Source organism: Geospiza fortis, unplaced genomic scaffold (genome assembly GCF_000277835.1).
Source record: "Geospiza fortis unplaced genomic scaffold, GeoFor_1.0 scaffold102, whole genome shotgun sequence".
Taxonomy (NCBI): Eukaryota; Metazoa; Chordata; class Aves; order Passeriformes; family Thraupidae; genus Geospiza; species Geospiza fortis.
In genome coordinates this window covers 1,682,706-1,700,907 of record NW_005054373.1, presented here as the reverse complement: position 1 = coordinate 1,700,907, position 18,202 = coordinate 1,682,706, and the positions used below count along the sequence as shown (strand labels likewise).

The 18,202-nt window shown below is 49.5% G+C and overlaps 1 protein-coding gene across 1 annotated transcript in view; it reads left to right on the top strand.

Annotated features, from left to right (window-relative positions):
* The first annotated feature begins 5,513 nt into the window (after nt 1–5,513).
* The window catches only part of KLHDC4 (kelch domain containing 4), a 20,706-nt gene continuing 8,017 nt past the window's right edge, over nt 5,514–18,202 (top strand). Inside the window, 7 exon segments of the mRNA XM_005424770.2 lie at nt 5,514–5,946; nt 6,943–7,034; nt 7,831–7,909; nt 8,745–8,843; nt 10,957–11,093; nt 16,339–16,431; nt 16,778–16,937. Coding sequence (XP_005424827.1) covers nt 5,848–5,946; nt 6,943–7,034; nt 7,831–7,909; nt 8,745–8,843; nt 10,957–11,093; nt 16,339–16,431; nt 16,778–16,937 — 759 coding nt within the window. The 5' untranslated portion in view covers nt 5,514–5,847.

Genomic DNA, 18,202 nt, shown 5'->3' with positions numbered 1-18,202 from the left:
GGGGCTGCACTGGCGCTGACACCTCGTGGGGCTCCGCAGCCACTGCAGCCTGACTCCACTCCAGCCCGGGTTGCATCAGACTCCGAATTTGAATATTGGTGAGGAAAAAAATGGTTCTTTGCGTAAGGGCAGCGGATTTTAAGGTGTTCTTGGCTGCTTTGTTCTCTGAGCAATATGATCTCTCTGGCCAGGAATCACTTCTCACTCCTCACCCCTGATTTTCTGGGGCTTCCTTTCACTCACTTCATTTCTCTCAGATTCACTCAATTATTTCTTTAGCTCAAAGTGGGTTCAGAGATACGGGGTTGAGTCCCAAATTGTGCTCCTGGACCTACAAACCCCTGACCCCAAGTGAGTCAGGGACCTGTGTAATGACACTGGCATTGGAGTGCTTCTGGGTTACCTTGGGACATAAATGAGTGGAAAAATATCAGAACTTGTTCATCAGCAAATTGGGAACAGAGCAAAACAAGGCTGGTGACAGGTAAGGAAAAGCAGTTTCAGCTGGTGTCAGCTGGATCCATCCCTGATACTGTGAGCCCTGCTTGTCCAGGAAGATTAAGCATCTCTAAAGAAGCTTAGGTAGCCTAATTAATGGTTCACCAGCCTAATTAAAGAAGATCCGGGACAGACATAAAGACGGTGTAAGATTTCTGCTTTCTCATGGCTGTTGTGGTGCTGGAGCAGATTGATGGGCGTCAGTGTCCTGGAAAATGTGACAAGAGCTGGACAGAGCCTTTGGGAGCAGCTGCTGGAGCATTTCAATCAGGAGCAGCTTCGGTTCTGGGCTGGTGAATCCTGTCACAGCTCAGTGACACCAGGGGCACATCCAAAACACCTTCACCAAGGCTGCTCTGATGAAACAACAGCACCCAAGCCCTGCTGCAACCCCTGGTGTCTGACAAAGGACAAGCAAAGGAGGGCAGTGACACATGCAGAGGAATTTGGCTGCTCCCTGAGGAAGTTTGGCTGGAGCAGCATGGAAGCAGCCCCGTCCTCCTGTGCTTACTCAGATGTGAGCACCCACGTGTGCAGGGATTGAGTCACCAGAGCCTTTCTCTGAAGGGAATTTTGGGATTTGGGTGCTTTAGAGGGTGGGGATAAGCCAGTGAACAGTGGGAGCAGCACCCTCTCTTGTGGCAGCTGCTCCTGGTGAACAGCTGAAATAATTCCACAATCTCCCTGCTCTGGCATGGAAGGTGCTCCATGCAGCATCCCAGCACAGTCAGAGACAGGCTCTGCTTTACTCAAATCAGAAATTCTGTACTTCCCCCAATCCATAACCAGTTAAAACCAGAGATCAGAGAGGGGGGAGTCTCAGCCTCCTTTGCACTGACATTCTTATTTATTTGCTCTGATTTTCCTCTCAAAAAGTGCAGAAACCCCAAGGAAATCCTACTGGAATGGCAAAAGTAAGGGCTTTCACAGCTTCACGGGGAATTTTTGGCCTGAAGCCTGGCACTTTGCTGATGGATTTAGATGGACGTCCCTTGGGACGTGTATCTGGATATGGCCACACTTTGTACTTCCCTCAAGGGAAGCCTCTGCCTTCCTTGGCTTCCTCTGTTCTCGAGATATTAAAGCACCGATTTCCAAACAGAAAATCCAGGAAGCCAATTCAATGGCTGGGAGATTTTATCAGCTCCTGGTTATAAACGAGCCTTGAATGGAGCAGCAGCCACCTGCCAGCTCCCAGTCCAGCTCCAGGTTCTCTGAATAAGCAGGGAATGAGGGGCCTCTGCTGGACTGTCAGCACAGCCAGGAGAAAAACCAAGAATTCCCAACTTTTTTCAAAGCAAGCCCTGGTTATGGACAACCTTTGTCCCTCACCTGGAGTTGCCTTTGGAAATGACCAACTCTGGCTGTCACCACAGCCTGGAGGGCACATTTTGGGTGGATTTCTCCCTATTTTATCTGTGTGGAGGAGGAAAATTGCAGCTTGAGCTTGGAGACCAAAGGTTATTTTGATTCATTTTGTGCAGTTTTCCTGCATGAAGCTGCTTCCAGTGACAGGATGAGAGGAAATGACCTCAGGATTTGCCAGGGGAGATTTAGATATTTGGATATTTTGGATGCTGGGGACGTTTTTTCCTGGAAAGGGTTGTCAAGCCCTGGCACAGGCTGCCCTGGGCAGTGTTGGAGTCCTTATACCTGGAATTGTGTAAAAATCATGTAGATGTGACACTGGGGACATGGCTGGTAGTGAATGTGGTGCTGCTTTGATGATCTTAAAGGTCTGCTCCAACCTTAATGATTCCATGATTTTCTGGGTTTTTCACCCCACAGCAGTGAAAGAAAATAATTTTTCCTGGACATGCTGGCATGTCCCAGGGCACTTGGAGCCCTGGCTCTGCTGAACTTCTCCGACACCCCTGTGTTCCCTGGCAGTGCTCCATTCCCACTGCAGTGCATCCACCAGCATCATTTGACTCCCCATCCCTGGAAGTGTCCCAGGCCAGGCTGGGCAGGGCTTGGAGCAGCCTGGGATAGTGCAAGGTGTCTCTGGCCATGGCAGGGGGAGGGATGGGATGGTTTTAAAGATCTCTTCCAACAAAACCATTCCATGATTCCATAAAACACTCCCCATCAGCAGCCCCACAGCTCTCTCTGTTTGCAGGGTTTATCTTTATCCTCCTCTTTCCACACAGACAGAGGCAGAACTCTCCAACACCAGCAATTCCAACCATTGCAATGCTTTTTTTGGTTGATTTAGTTCCTGTGCTGTCAGCATGTCCTCCCGCTTAATCTGTGGCATTAATTCCTTCCTTGCTACTGGCTTCAGAAAGCATTAACAAGGGAAAAATAAATCAAGTGTTGGAGCACAAAGAAGACTTGTGGGAAAAAGCTTTTGAGCCTTTTCTGAGGCTCTCACGCCTGTTATTCTTTACTTTGCTGATACAGCTGGATTTACCATCCTGTTGAATGAGCATATTCCAGACTATAAAAAAATAACAAAGTGGAACCACGTGGGCTTTGTATAGGTTAGAGCTGGAGAGGGGCTGCCAGAGACAACAGCACAGGAGGACTTCAGAGCACGAAATGTGCAAACACAGCCAAAGTGCAGCTTATGTTCCTCCAAACAAAGCAGGGACCAAACCTGAGACACAACAGAAACAAGCGTGGGACATCTGGGCGTGGGAGCTCTGTGTGTGTGTGTGCCCCAGCCCGGAGCCACAGCTGCCTGCCAGCTGTGTGCAGATGTTGGTGAGACTGTGGGAACCTGGAGTGGCCTTTCCCATCGTGGGTGATGGGAATCTTGTGGAAAGAGCTCACCTGAGTCAGTGCTGGAGTTTTAAATTGATGTTTTAGGGCAGGTTGGTGCTCTCAGGTGTTCAGTGTCATCTTTATCCTCGACCTTCTGAGGAAGATTCATTCCTGAAGTCACCATTGTGGACACAGCAACTCCTCAATAGTGGAGTCCAGAATTCCCTGAGGAGTTCCTGCCCTGTTGCACGCTCCTGTTGTGCTTTACATTTTCAAAGCAGAGCTTTGGTTGTCCCCCATCCTCCTTTCTCACATCCCCCATGAGAAGCCAGACTGGGGAGTTCAAGAGATCATAGAACTCATACCAGCAATGTCGTGCCTCACGTGGGAGCCAGCTCTGAATGACCCCACACATCCCAAACTGCACAAAAAACCATGGAAAATAGAGGGGTGAGAAAGCAATCTGAGCTCAGAGAATCTCTGAACTTATGGAAATAACAGTGAATGATGCAGCACCAAAAGGGGGTCAGCGGAGCTGGGTGTGCAGGAGGTGAAAAACTTCTCACTCCCTCAGTTACCTTTGAGGGTTAATTTCCTAAAAGTGCAGCTTTTTCATTTCAAAGCCTCCCTAAAAAGTGCTGGAAGATCTGGACGCAGAGGAATTGTTGACCTGTAGACACCAGGAGGGGATGTGTTTTCACACACTGATGTCTCTTTGAGGTTGAAGCCCAAGGAGCAGCGGGGAAACTTCCGAGGCCGTTTTCAGGGCCAGGGAACTCGGCAGAGCTCCCACATCTGGGAATTGCAATGTCCCATCCCCGGTGCCTCCAGGGTTTCTCTTCCCCTTCCTGCACATAAACACGGACACGCTGCAGCTCGAGCTGGGGCCACAATGTTTTCAGAACAAACAGAAAAACAAAGTGCTGCTCATGGTGAGCATTGTCTGCAACCTCAAAATAACTTTCCCAGCTCTTCCCCCCGTGCTCCAGGGCTCTGCTTTTCCCTGGTCCCAGGTTCAAGAGTAGGTGGATGTTCCCAGCAAAGGATCCATCCTGCAATTCTATGGCATGCGCTGGATGTTTGGGATAAATCCGTGGGTGTTGAAAGTTCCACTGTACCTTAGTGGAAATCCTTGCTGACTAGGGGTGGTGAAACACCCCCCCTGCTTCAAGGAAATGAGGGTGTTTGTGGGAATTCAGTGAAAAATATAATGATTTTATTCCTTCTGCTCCACAAGAAACAATCATGGTGGCGATTTTGATACACAGTGGGATGAACTTGCAGCTAAAGGATGTATTTCACCCCCTATTTATACCCTTAGGTGTTCAAAGCAGGTGTTTTCCCGGGAATTTTCCCCTGGGCTCAGCACTTCTGTGTGAAATACCACATAAATCATCATTATTCCTTCTCCACCACTGAGGGAAAAAGCAGCTGCCTGGCATTGCCTGACAGTGCTGAACTTCTTTTGGCCCTCCAACAACTCAGGATCTGGAGAGTGGCCTGGATAAACCCCATTCCCAAAGGTCTGCAGCTGGAAATGAAAACACCTGCACAGTGCCCCAGTCCCTGGGGAACTCTGCCCTTGGTTTAATTTTATTTTATTTCCACACAGGGCCTTCCCCAGGCCTGGCTCGTCTCAGGTGATGAAATTACAGAATCCCAGGATCACTGAGGTTGGAAAGGAGTTCCAGGATCATAAAATCCAATCTTTGACTGATCCCCACTTTGTCCCCAGCCCAGAGCACTGAGTGCCACATCCAGGAATTCCTGGGACACATCTAGGGATGGGGACCCCAAACCTCCCTGGGCAGCCCTGCCAATGTTTAACCATCCTTCCTGCGAAGAAATTCCTCCTAATCACAGAATCATGGAATATTTAGGGTTGGAAGGGAAATCATCCAGCCCAGGGCAGGGCCACCTGGAGCAGGTGGCACAGGAACGTGTCCAGCTGGGCTTGGAATGGCTCTGGAGATGGAGACTCCAGGACCTCCCTGGGCAGCTGTGCCAGTGCTCTGCCACCCTCACGCTGAGGTGGAACTTGTGGTTTAGTTTATTATTGTTTTCCTGCCCGTGGGCACCACTGAACAGCGCCTGACTCTTCCCTCAAGACGCGTCCTCGCCTCCCTCCCCTGAGGGGGGGCCATTTTGTGTGAGGGGAGGGGGCCATTTTGTGGGCTCCACGTTCTCCTCAGGGCGGCCATCAACCCCACCATGTCCAAGCCGTGCCAGGGCTGTGCCGGCCGGTGTGCTCCGGGCCGGCAGGGGGCGCCGCCGCGCGGCTCAGGGAGCGACCCCATGCCGGGGCCTTCCGGGGTATCCCGGTCCGGCGTGATCCCGGTGTGGTTCCCGGGGTATCCCGGTGTGATCCCGGTGCGATCCCGACGTGATCTTGGGGTATCGCAGCCCGGCCCGGTGTGATTCCGGTGCGATCCCGGGGTATCCCGGCCCCGTCGCGCTCTGATCCCCCTGGAATCCCGGGGTGATCCCGGCGTATCTCGGTGTGATCCCGGTGCGATCCCGACGTGATCTTGGGGTGTCTCGGTGTGATCTCGCCCCGGCCCCGTCCCGCTGTGATCCCGGGGTATCCCGACCCCGTCCCGCTGTGATCCCGCTGGAATCCCGGGCTATCCCTTCACCGCCGCCATGGGGAAGAAGGGCAAGCGCGACAAGAAGGGGAAAGGCGCCGAGAAGACGCTGGCCAAGATGGAGAAGAAGGTGTCCCGCAGAGCCAAGAAGGAGGAGGTGACGGGCGCCAGGGAGGGCGCGGGGCCGCTCTGGGGCAGGGGAAGGTTGAGGGCAGCGTTGGGAACAAAGGAGAGAATCCAACGGGAATCTGGGCTGCCCAGGGAAAGTGAAGCCATGGGTTGGAAGGGACCCCCATGGATCATCAAGTCTGGCTCCCGGCCCTGCGAAGATACCACAACAATCCCAATGTGCCTGAGAGCTTTGTCCAAGTTCCTTGAAGTTGCATTTCAGGGATGCCCCTGGATCCCTGGCAGTGCCCAGGGCCGGGTTGGACGCGGCTTTGAGCCAGCTGGGATTGTGAAAGGTGTCCCTGCCCATGGGTGAGATTTAAGGTCCCTCATTCTTGGATTCCAAGCAGAATCTTCCTTAAATCCCCTCCGATCCCTTGTATGTGACAGCAGGTATAAAAGGAGAGGAAAACACAGTTTAAGGCTCCTTCTTGCTTTCCATCCCCTTCATCCATTTCTTCTGGTCCTAAAAGCAGGTGAGAACCTTTATTTCTCACACTCCTAGAGAGGCTGCTTGTGTTCAACCCTCAAAGCAGTGACTTTTCCCTGGTAAAAAGTGCTGTTAACGGCCTCGTTCAAAGCTCCAAGGCATGGAAGGTGCCCCTGTGGAGTCTCCTGGCTGCAGGGAGAGCTGATTCCATGCTGCACAATTCACAGACTTTGGAGATCTCTGCTTGGAGCACAGCTTCAGCAAAGTGACCTGAAGTGGGGTGGTGGGAGAGACCCTGGCTCAGAACCTCCCATTGCTTCAGTCCTCCTTCTGCCCTTGGTCTGTCAGCAGTTTTGGGGGGCAGTGTTTTGTTTTAACTGAATGAAGTTGAAGGGGAATAAAGGTACACGAGGTTTCTCTGGATAGAAAAGAGGTTCCAGTTATATTTGGGCAGTTATTTTTCTTTTTAAACAAGGGAAGCTGTGGGAATGAGTGCTGGTTTCATGTGTGCTTCTGTGCATGTCAAGCTGCTCATGTGTGGCTTTTTCTTTCCAGGAGGATCTTGAAGCCCTGATAGCAGAATTCCAGAGTTTGGATGCTAAAAAGACCCAAGTAATTGAGTCATCCTGCCCACCCCCCTCACCCAGGTGAGAGAGCTTGTGTGAGGCTTTGGCTGCCACTTGTAGAGCAGCTGGGACTTCTTTTGATGAAATTTCTTTATGTAAAGTTATTTCCCAAGAGTGGAAAGTATAGCTGATATCTGGAGTTATGGAACACCTGGAATACTGAATTCATGGTTAAAAAGAGAGCAAAAGCCTGGTTTTCGTCATCAAAATCCACTTTTTAACCATCACATCAGCACAAAAGAGGCAAAGCAGGGTTAGATTTCACGGCTTTGAGGGAAAATACAAGTGAAGAGGAAGTTTTGGGTTTGGACTAGAGGGCTGAAGGGAATTCAGAGGCAAAAAGAGGTGTCATGAGGTAAAAACCACTTTGTTAAGTGGGGTTCAGAAACTTGGGGTGTTCAGGAGAGCAGTGACCAGCAGCAAGTGCAGAATAATCACACAGATAAATGGAGAGGAGACAGCCCAGAGTTCTGTGCCCTCATAAAAGTCATTTTTGTTCCTGTCACCCCAGCATTAAAATTCAGGAGCTCACGTCAAAGGGGGAGTTAAATCACAGAGTAACGTGTGCTCCTGAAATAGGAGAGCCTCTCAGACAGTGCCCTATTCATCTTGCTGGAAGTTTTGGAAGAAATTAATTTCTTTGGAGAAGTTTTTAGCCCTGGGGTGAACATCACAGCAGGGTAATTTGGCAGATGATGGAGAGACCTTTGGGGCTGGAGGGCAGAGGTGCTGGTGCCTGAGTTAAAAGCTCCAAGGTTTGGGGTTTTAAGGACTTTCACATCTTTTTTTTATTTTTTCCATCCTCTTTTTCTTTCAGGCTGAACTGCTCCTTCTGTGCTCACCCTGAGAGAGACGAGCTGATCCTTTTTGGAGGTGAATATTTCAATGGCCAAAAAGTAATGTATACTTCATTTTCTTTTTCTTTATCTCCCCCCCCTCCCTCCTTTTCCTGTAATTTGCACGGGTCTCATTTGAAGGGAAATTCAAGGCACAGTCATAAAATATGTATTTGTCCCTGAATGAGAGCAAAATAGCCTTTTAATTCTGCCATGGCTCTGTCTCATGGCCGAGCAGTTGGCAGGAAGGAGACACTCTGGAACCCATTAAGGAGTCGGAGTGATTGTCTCAGCATCAATATTTCAGGGCTTCATAATTTCTCCAGACTTAATTGTAGCCATATCTGCCCCTCATTTGGGATAACTAGTGAAGAATCTCTTGCCCTTCTCAAAACAAGATATTTCTGCACCTTTGCTGCTGGCTGCCTTGGAGATGGGAGCAGCAGCAAATTATTGCACTCAGGAACACTTCTTTTCCTGAATTTCTGCAGGTTGCAAATGGTTATTTTGCTCCTGGAGACAAACTACTCTGGAAAACTCCAGCCTGGCAGTGATACTTGGCCACCTCAGAGTTACCCAGTGTGATGAGCTGAACTAATTCTGCTTTTTTTACCACCTGGACCTGTTCTTTGCTCTGGAGTTGAGCAGCTTTAACCTGAACATCTGTGTTAAGCTCCAGCTTTTTAAATCCTCATATCTTAAGCCTTCACCAAGGGTTTGGGAAGGAACATTCCAGCCCAGTGGAAGAGTTGCTGCCTCCCAGTGCAGTGCAGGAGCTGGTTGTCCTCCTTCCCTGCCCTCTGAGGGGGTTGTGCTTTGCAATCTTCACCCCAAATCCCCTGTGCAGAGCTGAGCTGGGCTGGGCTGAGCTGCTGTTTCCCTCCCTGTCTCACAGACCTACCTGTACAATGAGCTGTACATTTACAACATCAGGAAGAACAGCTGGGCCAAGCTGGACATCCCCAACCCACCCCCGAGGCGTTGTGCTCACCAGGTAAAGCTCTGGCTGCCAGAGCAGCAGCTGGGATTGTTCTGAGGGAGATTTGGGAGGAGGGCTTGAATTTTTGCACCTCCTGAGGGTTTCTTGCCTCTCTTTGTTCTCCTCATTATGGGCTGCCAGTGGTGTCACTTCAGCTTTTCTGTCCAAGGTGCTCTGGTCACTGGGTGTCCTCTGGCAGTGTTCAGTGTGGAATGAAGATTTGGGGTTGTGTCTGTTGATTTGGCAGAGCCAGGGGGGAGATTCTTCCTCAGAAATTAATTCTTTGCTGTATTGTACAAGGACCAGCTCAAATCCGTAATCCCAGGGGGCCCTGAATTTTCAAACTGGAATTTCACCAAAGTCCATTGTTCCCTTCATGGCCACAGCCTTCATCCATGAGCACCCCAGACACTGCCACTGCTGCCAGCAGGGAGCACTTGGGCTCTTCTGCACCTCTCTGCAAATCCAGGTCACTGGCTGCTTGTGAGGATGAGGAATTTGGGTTTGTTTACTTCATGTGAACACCTGCACAGCACAACCTGGACCAAAGACTTGTATTTTTTGCAGGTCTTTGGCCCTCACCAGCTGAGGGATTTTCTTACCTGCTGCAGCCAGTGGGTGACTGGTGCCTTCCCAAAGCTGCCATACAGGATGTGAATGTCCTTTTCCTACCCATCCCAAAGCTCCCTGGTAAGATCCAACACCCCAGTTAGGTTCATATCCCTTTGTTATGTTACTGAGTGCCAGTGTTGCTCTGAGCTGTGTATCTTTGAATTGAAAGGTTCTGCCTTGATTTTTAGGCTACTTTGTGCTGTTTAAAGTCGAGCTTGGTTTCAGAGGCCACATTCCAGCAGCCAGCAGGTGGCTGTCGAGCAGCTCAATCCAAAGGGAGCAGCTCAGGAGCTGCAGCTGGATTACAACAACAATAAACTGAGGAGTCCTGCTTCAGCACTGTTTCTGTCTGATAATTAATTATGGTTTCACAGGGGACAGTTCAGCCTCATGAGCTGAATGGTTTGTCTTCCTTGTGGCTTTATATTTCATGCATAGCTCAGAGCTAAAAGGAGATGTGTCTGTGGCTGCTAGGTGCATGTTTTTAGTTTTATTTGTCATCCCTGGTCTCTGACACACAATCCACTGTTGAAGTTGAGGTGAGAGGAGCTATGGGCAGGTTTTGGCAGTTGTTCAAGGAAAAAGGTTTGGTTTTGTCATGAATTTCAAGCCAGCTCTTGGAAGGGTCACCCTCAAGTATGAGCAGGCTGTTGCATAAACCTTCCCTTTAAGCCTTTAAGCACTGGATGCCCATGGAATTCAGGCACACATCCCCTTTGTTTAGGTAACTACATGTTCCCACAAATCCTGCCTGAAAGCACACCGTGGATTTTCTTAATTAATCATTTCATGTTTGGGCTGGTTTATGGCAGGGCATGGTCCTTTATGGGGCTAAAAATCTTTTTTTTTTTTTTTCCTGGGAGAGGCAGGCAGGGAATGAAGCCTTGTGAGGAAGGAGAGCATTGTCCCAGTGTTGAGCTGTCATGGGTACCCTGGAGAAAACACAAATTGAAATTTGCACTGCCACAGCATTTGCTTCTTGGGATTCCTTCCTTCTTCCTTGGTCCTAACACAGATAACTTTAGTGGAGTGGAGTTTTGCTCTTCTCCCTACTTTTAACTGGCATCTTGCGTGCCAGAGGTGTCTTGGTGCTGCTCTGTGCAAAAAAAATTATAAAAAACCCCTCTGTGCTATGACACAATCAAAGCAGTAACAGTCTCTCCTCTTGTCCAAATGCTGCACATTTCCTTCTGTATTTGGTTTTTTTTTTGTTGTTGTTTTCCTTTAGTTTGCTTTTGAACAGAGAGAGGTGAACAATCTTTGTTACACTGATCCCAAGATGTTTCCTAGGACACTTTGAACTTCCCCCAGGAGGTGGGAAGAGCCCAGCTCCTGGGCCAGCTTTCCCTTGCTCTAGGGAAGATGTGCTAAACACTTTTAATCCAAATTCTCCTTCCTTCAGCCCCAGAGAGCTGCTGCAGCTGTTCCCTGGGATTTGGAGCTGTGTGTTTGACACTGGGGGAGTTGTGTGCCTGGTTTGGAGTCCTCTGTGACCCAGGTGTCCCTTGTCCTGCAGGCAGCTGTGGTGCCCACGGCTGGGGGGCAGCTCTGGATCTTCGGGGGCGAGTTTGCCTCTCCCAACGGGGAGCAGTTCTACCACTACAAAGATCTCTGGGTCCTGCACTTGGCCACCAAGACCTGGGAGCAGATCAAGTAAGTACTGGGACCTCATGTCTGGACCATTCTTTTGCCAAGAATTTTGGATTTCTGATCCCTGAGATCCTGGTGTTCAGTGACTCTTTGGTGTTGGCCTCATGAGGAGCTGTGCCAGTGTGATCCAAGTTTGATTCCTGGCTCAGTGCTGTGATTTCCCAGCTCTCCCTTAAATACAGAGGTGCCCATGCTCAAAGGGGTGGGGAAGACACCTCCAGAAAGAAGTGGGAATGAGAGATGTGTTCCAAGTCTGTTGAGACCAAAGCTGCTTTATTTCATACCTGATTTTTGGGGTGTGGGTTTGCCTTGGTGTTGCTTAACTGAAGGGAAGAGTATCATGAGCAGCTCTCTGTTCCCAACCCTGGCAGGTGCAGATGTCCAAAACTGCTGCTCTGTTTTCCTGGGCTCCTCCAGTGGGGGCTGTACAAGGCCAGCGCAAGGATCTCCCCATTTTAACACCACTGGAGAAGCCAATTTGTATCTACCCAACTGCACTCCTGGCATTTGCTGCCTTGAGATTCCTCGGGATAAACAAGCCAGTAATTCAGGCCTGTCAAAGGAAACAGGTGCCAGAAGTTTTTGACAGGAGTGAAAGTGTAAATATTTTCAGTGGAACTGGCCCAAAGTCCTGTGTTGATGTTTCTTTAACCTTTGGCTCCTTGCTTTGGCTGCTCCTGTTTGTATTTGCTTGAGAGAAGAGTTCTAGTGACATCCAGTGGACTGAGAGGCAGGAGATTGGTTTTGGGTCTGAGTTTGGGATTGGCTTCCTCTTGGACTTTGGGATTGTCTTGTACCAGGACACAGCTTTGGGTGGGCTGGAGCTCCTCATCACCCTCAAAGTACACTGAGAAAAGCAGCAGCTTTTGATCACTTAGGAGCTCCATGTTCTTCCTTCAAGTGAGAACACCAAATCTGTCCAGGTTGATCCCATTTCAACCCCTATTGACACCCTTATGTGTTCAAAGTAGGTGTCTTCCCAGGAATTTTTCCCTGGGCTCAGCATTAGAGAGTGTGGGGTCTGTTAGCTGTGCCTGCCTCCCCTTGCACAGTAGCTGAGGCTGCTTTGGGATGAGCTGTGCAGGGATGGAGCCAGGGACTCCATCCTGAGCTCACAGTGACAACCTGTGCCTGTCTCACCTTTTTCCCTCTCCCTGTAGAGTGGGAGCATTGATAGTGCCTGACAATGGGAATTTGGAGTCTTCTCCATTTGAACTTCCTGCCTTGTTTGGGTGGCCCTCTGTCCTTCAGCCCTGCTGGGATTTTGGGAACACCCATGCCCTGGTCCCAGTGTTGGAATCAGACAAAGCACATCCCCTCCCCATCCTTGGGCTGCTCCTGGAGCTGCTTTAATGAGGCAAAGGGAGGGAATGGTTTTGTTTTAATGCTGACCAGGCTGAGCACAAAACTGCAGGTTCTGCTGCCTCTTTGCTTTTCCATACAGCAGCTTGGTCAGGAGGCTGCTTGGAAAGGGGAAGAGGAAAGGGCAGAGGTGATTGGTGAGTTCTACAAGGGATTTTATCCTGCTTTTAAAACTCTGATCATGACACCTGCTGCACTTCACTTCCTTCAGCATTTTCCATTTATTGGGATCATGGTGAGGAGCCATCCTTGGTTCACACAGACCAAGGAATAATTCCATGTATCCATTGTGCTGCCAATGTTACCTGAATAAATGCCAGGTGACACACATGGGGTACAGACTAGTGTGGGGTGTAGAAAACGTCATTTTAGTGCAAATAATAAAGTAATAAAATAATTATTCATGAAGAAATGTCTGGACAAGAGAGGCAAAGTTTCTGTTTCTGTTCCCATGGGAAGGGTCACGAGTGCCACATTTCAGGTGGGTTTGATGTGTTGGTTTGTCCAAGATGACCCTGCTGTGATATAAACACGAAATTGTAGGAAATCTGGTTATTCCAGCCCCCCAGTTCAGATTCCAGACCATGATGTTGTCCTTCCTGTCCTACAATTCCTTCCACAAACCATCCTGGTGCCATGAGGGGCTTGATTCTTAAACACTTGGGAAGAGAAAACTTTGTCTAACTCTGAAAACTTCCCTGTGCTCAGGAAGTGCAGCTCCATTTTCTCCTAGCACAGAGCACAGTGGTGCCAGGCTGCCTGACAGAGTTAAAAGTTGCTAAATTTAGCAGGATTTAGCTGTGTTTTCCTTGCATTTTGCATGCACAAAGATGATCCAAACACAGCAAATCCCAGCCCGTTAGAAGCCGTGCCAGCAGCTGACTTTGACTTAGTGCAGCCACCTTATCTTGTGTGTGATGCTCGAGGTTTCCTCAGTCCATGAACTGTTTGTTACCCTGCCTTGGAGCAGCAATATTTTAACCTAATTGCCTGATTCCTTCCTAGAGAGAACATTCCCAGTCAGCTCTCTGAGTCCCAGTGCCCTCCCTCAGGGAGAGGCAGGGAGCATCCCTGGGGCTTGTGCTTGGGAATTGCCACATCCCTCCTCTGCAGCTCCATTCACTGAGATTCTGGAATACTGGTGATGCTTCCTGTAGGATTTGGTGGCATGTGCTGCTGGAAATTTCCCAGTTTCACCAGTGTCTGTTGAACTGGAGCAGTCCCTGCAGTGGAGGATGGCCCAGCACAGGGTTGGGTCTGATGGATGCCTCTCCTTGCTCACCAGAAAAATCAGGTCCTGCCAAACCAGGTAGGAGGTGCTTAAAGAAAAGGGTGTTTTGGTGTAAAACAAGTAGCTTGTCAGCCCAGAAATGAGTTTGTTCTTTGGTAGATCAGGATCTGGGTGTACAACTGTGGATTGACTTTGCAAGGGTTGGAATTGAGGATTTTGGGCCCTGTGCAAGTTGTGTTTTCCCTTCTCTGTTTCCACCTGAGTATCCAGACATGAGGGGACAGGATCTGTGTGTGCCACTGGTGTAAAACAACACAAACCCTGAGTTCAGCTTCCTCTGCAGGATAAAAGTGCTCTGTCCTCAAGTGCCCCTGTGATGGAATGTTCTCTTCATCCCCACTTTGATTATTATTGAGCACTCCCAGGCTTCTCCTGAGCATCCTGTGGATGCAGAGGCAAACTCCTGCAGCCTGTAGCCACTGGGACAAGTAATCCATGAATCTGGGGGCTGAATTCAGCTCTGGTTTGTTACTACAAGTCCCAGAGTAACTCCACAGGCAAAAGAAAATTCTTTATGGGGCAGCTCAGATCAGCCTCATGCTGTACATGTGTAGAGCCAGTCCTTAGCCAGAGTTTTTCATCTATTAAAAAAAAAAAGTCTGGAGAATTTACAGCTCCCTCCTACATGTCTGCCTTCTGGTGTCAACCCCATGAAAGAGAGCATTAATCCCAAAGTCTGGGAAGCCATTTCCAAAATGTTTCTCTGGGACCAGGAGCACTGAAACAGGTAAAAGGGAAGAGTTTGTGTTTGGGAAACAAGTTGGAGGAAAATCCTCCTGGAGTGGGAATGAGGTTCTGCATCACTGCCAGTCCTGCCTGACTGTGCCATTTGTGCCTTGGAGTTAAATCTACATTGGTAGGAGCTTTATTAAAACACATCAATAAATAAACTTCTATTGATTTTAAACTCGGAGGAAACCTGTTTGAGAAACAAGGCACAAGATACTCTCTGAGAACAGGATTTTAGTGCTCATGTTTGGTTTAATTCATCCTCCCCTTAAAAAATAAAAAGATGATTTAAAAAGTGCCATCTTCTGGAGTAATGACATGGGAGCTTTGTTACAGCAAGAGAAAATAATGATTTCAAGTCTTGAAGAAATTAATACCAGAGGTGCTGTTCTGCAGGGTGATACTTAAAGATCCAGTAAATGCTTGGAAAAACCTCCTCTCTGTTAGAATAAAGAGTCCAAGCAATCAATATTAATTCAGTCTTCCCCAAACGCTGCTCTTCTGGTGGAGTTTCTCATTATCACCAGGGTGAGGTTGTCATTTTCGGTGGTGAATAAGGGCCCTCGTTTTCTCTCTCCACAGAAATCCATCACCACATTCCCAGCTCCCTGCTGCCGCTCCAAGTGTGGCCAGGGGGTTGTGGCTTTAGCTTTTGCTGCTGTTTTCAGCTTTATTTATTTAGGCTCTGATTGTACAATCACTTCCACCCCTTAGGGCTGCCTGGTGGAGGAGTCTTGGTGGGCTCAGTGGTGCCAGCTGGGAGCTTTGGGAGACTCCTCAGTGAGGGAAAACAGGATGGATTCATCCATGGGGGCAGAGAACACACAGCAATCCCTCTTTGGCCTAGAGCTGGCTGTGTTGGAAAGTTGTTGGGGTTGTTTTTGTTGTCTCTTGTGTGATGCTGGGGGTGAAGAAGGAGGAAGGAAGGTTCAATCCATGCTGGGGTGGTGTCCAGCTGCCCAGCTCCTCGGGGGCCTTGTGGATGGGACACATGGAGGGGGTGTTGCTTGTTCCTGGAAATGGAAACTGCACATTTAACTAGAAGGTCAGGAAAGCTTGGGAGAGCTGAACCAGAGTGTGTGCTTTTGAGTGTGTAGGGTCAGGGAGTGAGTCACAGAGTCATGGAATGGTTTGGGTTGGAAGGCACCTTAAATCCCATCCCATTCCTCCCCCTCCATGGGCAGGAACACCTTCCACCATCCCAGGCTGCTCCAAGCCCTGTCCAGCCTGGCCTTGGGCACTTCAGGGATCCACGGGCAGCCCCAGCTGCTCTGGGCACCTGTGCCAGGAAGAATTCCTTCCCAACATCCCATCTATCCCTGTCCTCCATCAGTGGGATCGTGCCGACAATGATGGCTTGTTTTGCTGCAGTGCCTTTGTTCTTGAGGAAATCTGGGTAATTCATGAAGTGTTTTCACTGGTTTGGAGTCATACCCAAACTGCAGGTGGATGAGTGAAGGTGGTGTTGATTTCCTGAGACACTGAGGGAGGGGGATGTCAGAGCCAGGCTTTGTCTCTTGGTGCTTGGAGAAAACATCTCAGTTTGGAGTGTCTTCCCTGCAATTGTGAAGTGCTGTTCATTAAACTCTCCTGAAGAATCAGCTCCTGAGTCATCACTGGAAAGACTCTGGGTGCTCTTAGGGTGGTTTATCTCTAGGAATAGAACTGCCTGTGCAGTCCCAAGAGTTCCTGGAAGAGCATCCATTCTGTCCTGGGGAAAAGCAGCCATGGATTGAGGCAGCCACGTTCCCAGTGGTGCCCATTTCCAGGAGAGGCTGAGCTCAGCCAGCTCAGCTGCCAATGACTGCAGTAAAAATGGCCTGAGGCACTACCAGGGCAGATAAATGGAATTTCTTTGTGTTTCAGGGCACCAGGAGGGCCCTCTGGACGAAGTGGACATCGGATGGTTGCGTGCAAAAGGCAGCTGATCATCTTTGGAGGATTCCATGAGAGTGCAAGGTGGGGTGCTGGGGTGGCTGGGTGTTTTGAGTCCTCCTAAAAAAAAAGCAGCAAAATTTAACCAATAGCAGAAATCTGGGTATGAATGGGAGAGTTATCCTCAGCAGCACTGGGACTGAATGGATTTTTGTGTTAGAAAGACAAAGGATCTTGATTTAAAGTCTTCAGGTCTGGGAGAAATCATTGTAGCGCTGAAGCAGCTGCCCATCCGTGTAGCCAAAGCTCAGTCCAGCACTTTTGGCCTCCCAGTCTTGTCAGATCCTTGTCTTGTAGAAGTGGGGGTTGTGAGCAGAGCTCTGAAATGCTGTTTTATCCTGTCCTGAGTGTCCCCATGTGCTCTCTGCAGAGATTTCATCTACTACAATGATGTGTATGCCTTCAACCTGGACTCCTTCACCTGGAGCAAGCTGGCTCCTGCAGGGATGGGGCCTGCTCCAAGGTCTGGCTGTCAAATGACTCCCACCCCTGAGGGCAACATCATCATCTATGGGGGCTACTCCAAGCAGGTAGGGGACACACTGTGCTGGCAGGTGTTGTCCACAGGCTGGGAACCAAAACAGGCATCTTTTCCTTCTGCCTTATTTTCATGCAGTTCTGCTGGCTGAGGGGCTAATCTTGGTTCAGATGATTTCTTTATTTTCCCTGCTGTTCTTATCCAACAGAAGGAATTGATGTCACTGAGGGAGGAATAAGCAACTGGGAGAAATGACATTTTTTTGGCAACTTAAAGCATTCTCAGGTATTTCTTTGTGCTTCAGCACTTGCAGGTTAAAAGCAGCAGTTGCCAAGAGACTTTCATTTCGTGCCATCAGTGGCAGAGGTGAGGGAGCAAACTCGATAAGCCAAAAAAGACTTTTGACAAGCACCAGGCTCCCCCAGCTCTGCTCCTTGCTCTGTTAATCCTGGGAATTTATACCAGCGAGCACATTCCTCACTGAGCAGGTATCCCTGTCCATGCTGGGCAGCAGGAAGGAAGTGTTTCATTGAGCAGAAGGCTCCTGCCAAAGCTTTTCATGTTGGGAATGCAGGCAGAGGCCTGGATCCTGCTGCTCCCGTGGAAAGGCAGCAGGGGAGCAGGACGCCTTGTTCTTCTCAGGGGAAGAAATGAACAAAGGAGGGAAGCAGGGAGAGGGGAGAGAAGGGAGTTGGTCTCTCTGTATATTTAGAAGCATTTGTGCCTCCTCAGGGCCTGAGCTTCAGGCTCTGCCTCATCAGATGTGCCTTGGATTCAGCAGCAGTAACAACACAGAGCCTTCTCCACCCGAAGGGCTTTGTTCTCTTCCCTTCCCTGTGCTGTGTGCTCACTCCTGAGGGTGGGCAGGGAGCAGGAGCCTGCATGCTCTGCTGCCTGTGGAGCTCTCCTGGCAGCAGCTGGCCTCCAGGTGCCCCATGGAGATGTAAAAGTCTCACATGTTTGCAGTTGGGTCTGTTCCACTGCTGCTCTGGGTCGGTGTGAGCTGGGGAAAATGAAGGAGAAGGGATGGGAGGAATGCAAAGCTGCCCTCAGCCTTTGGCAGGGCACTGGGCAAGGATGGGAGCTGGGGGAGGCTCTCTGCAGCTGGAAAACAGCTTTTCCATTAGAACAGGCACTCCATTAAAGCAGAACAGACATTCCATTAAAACAAGACATTTCTCGCAGATGTTAAAAATCTCCTTCCTTTGTCATGGGGAGAGCTCTGTGTGCTTCTCTCTGATGGGCCATTCCTGCCAGGCTCTGCTTTTGTAGCACAAACTGACCAAAGCTCTGAACAGAATTTTCTCTGCAGCCTTC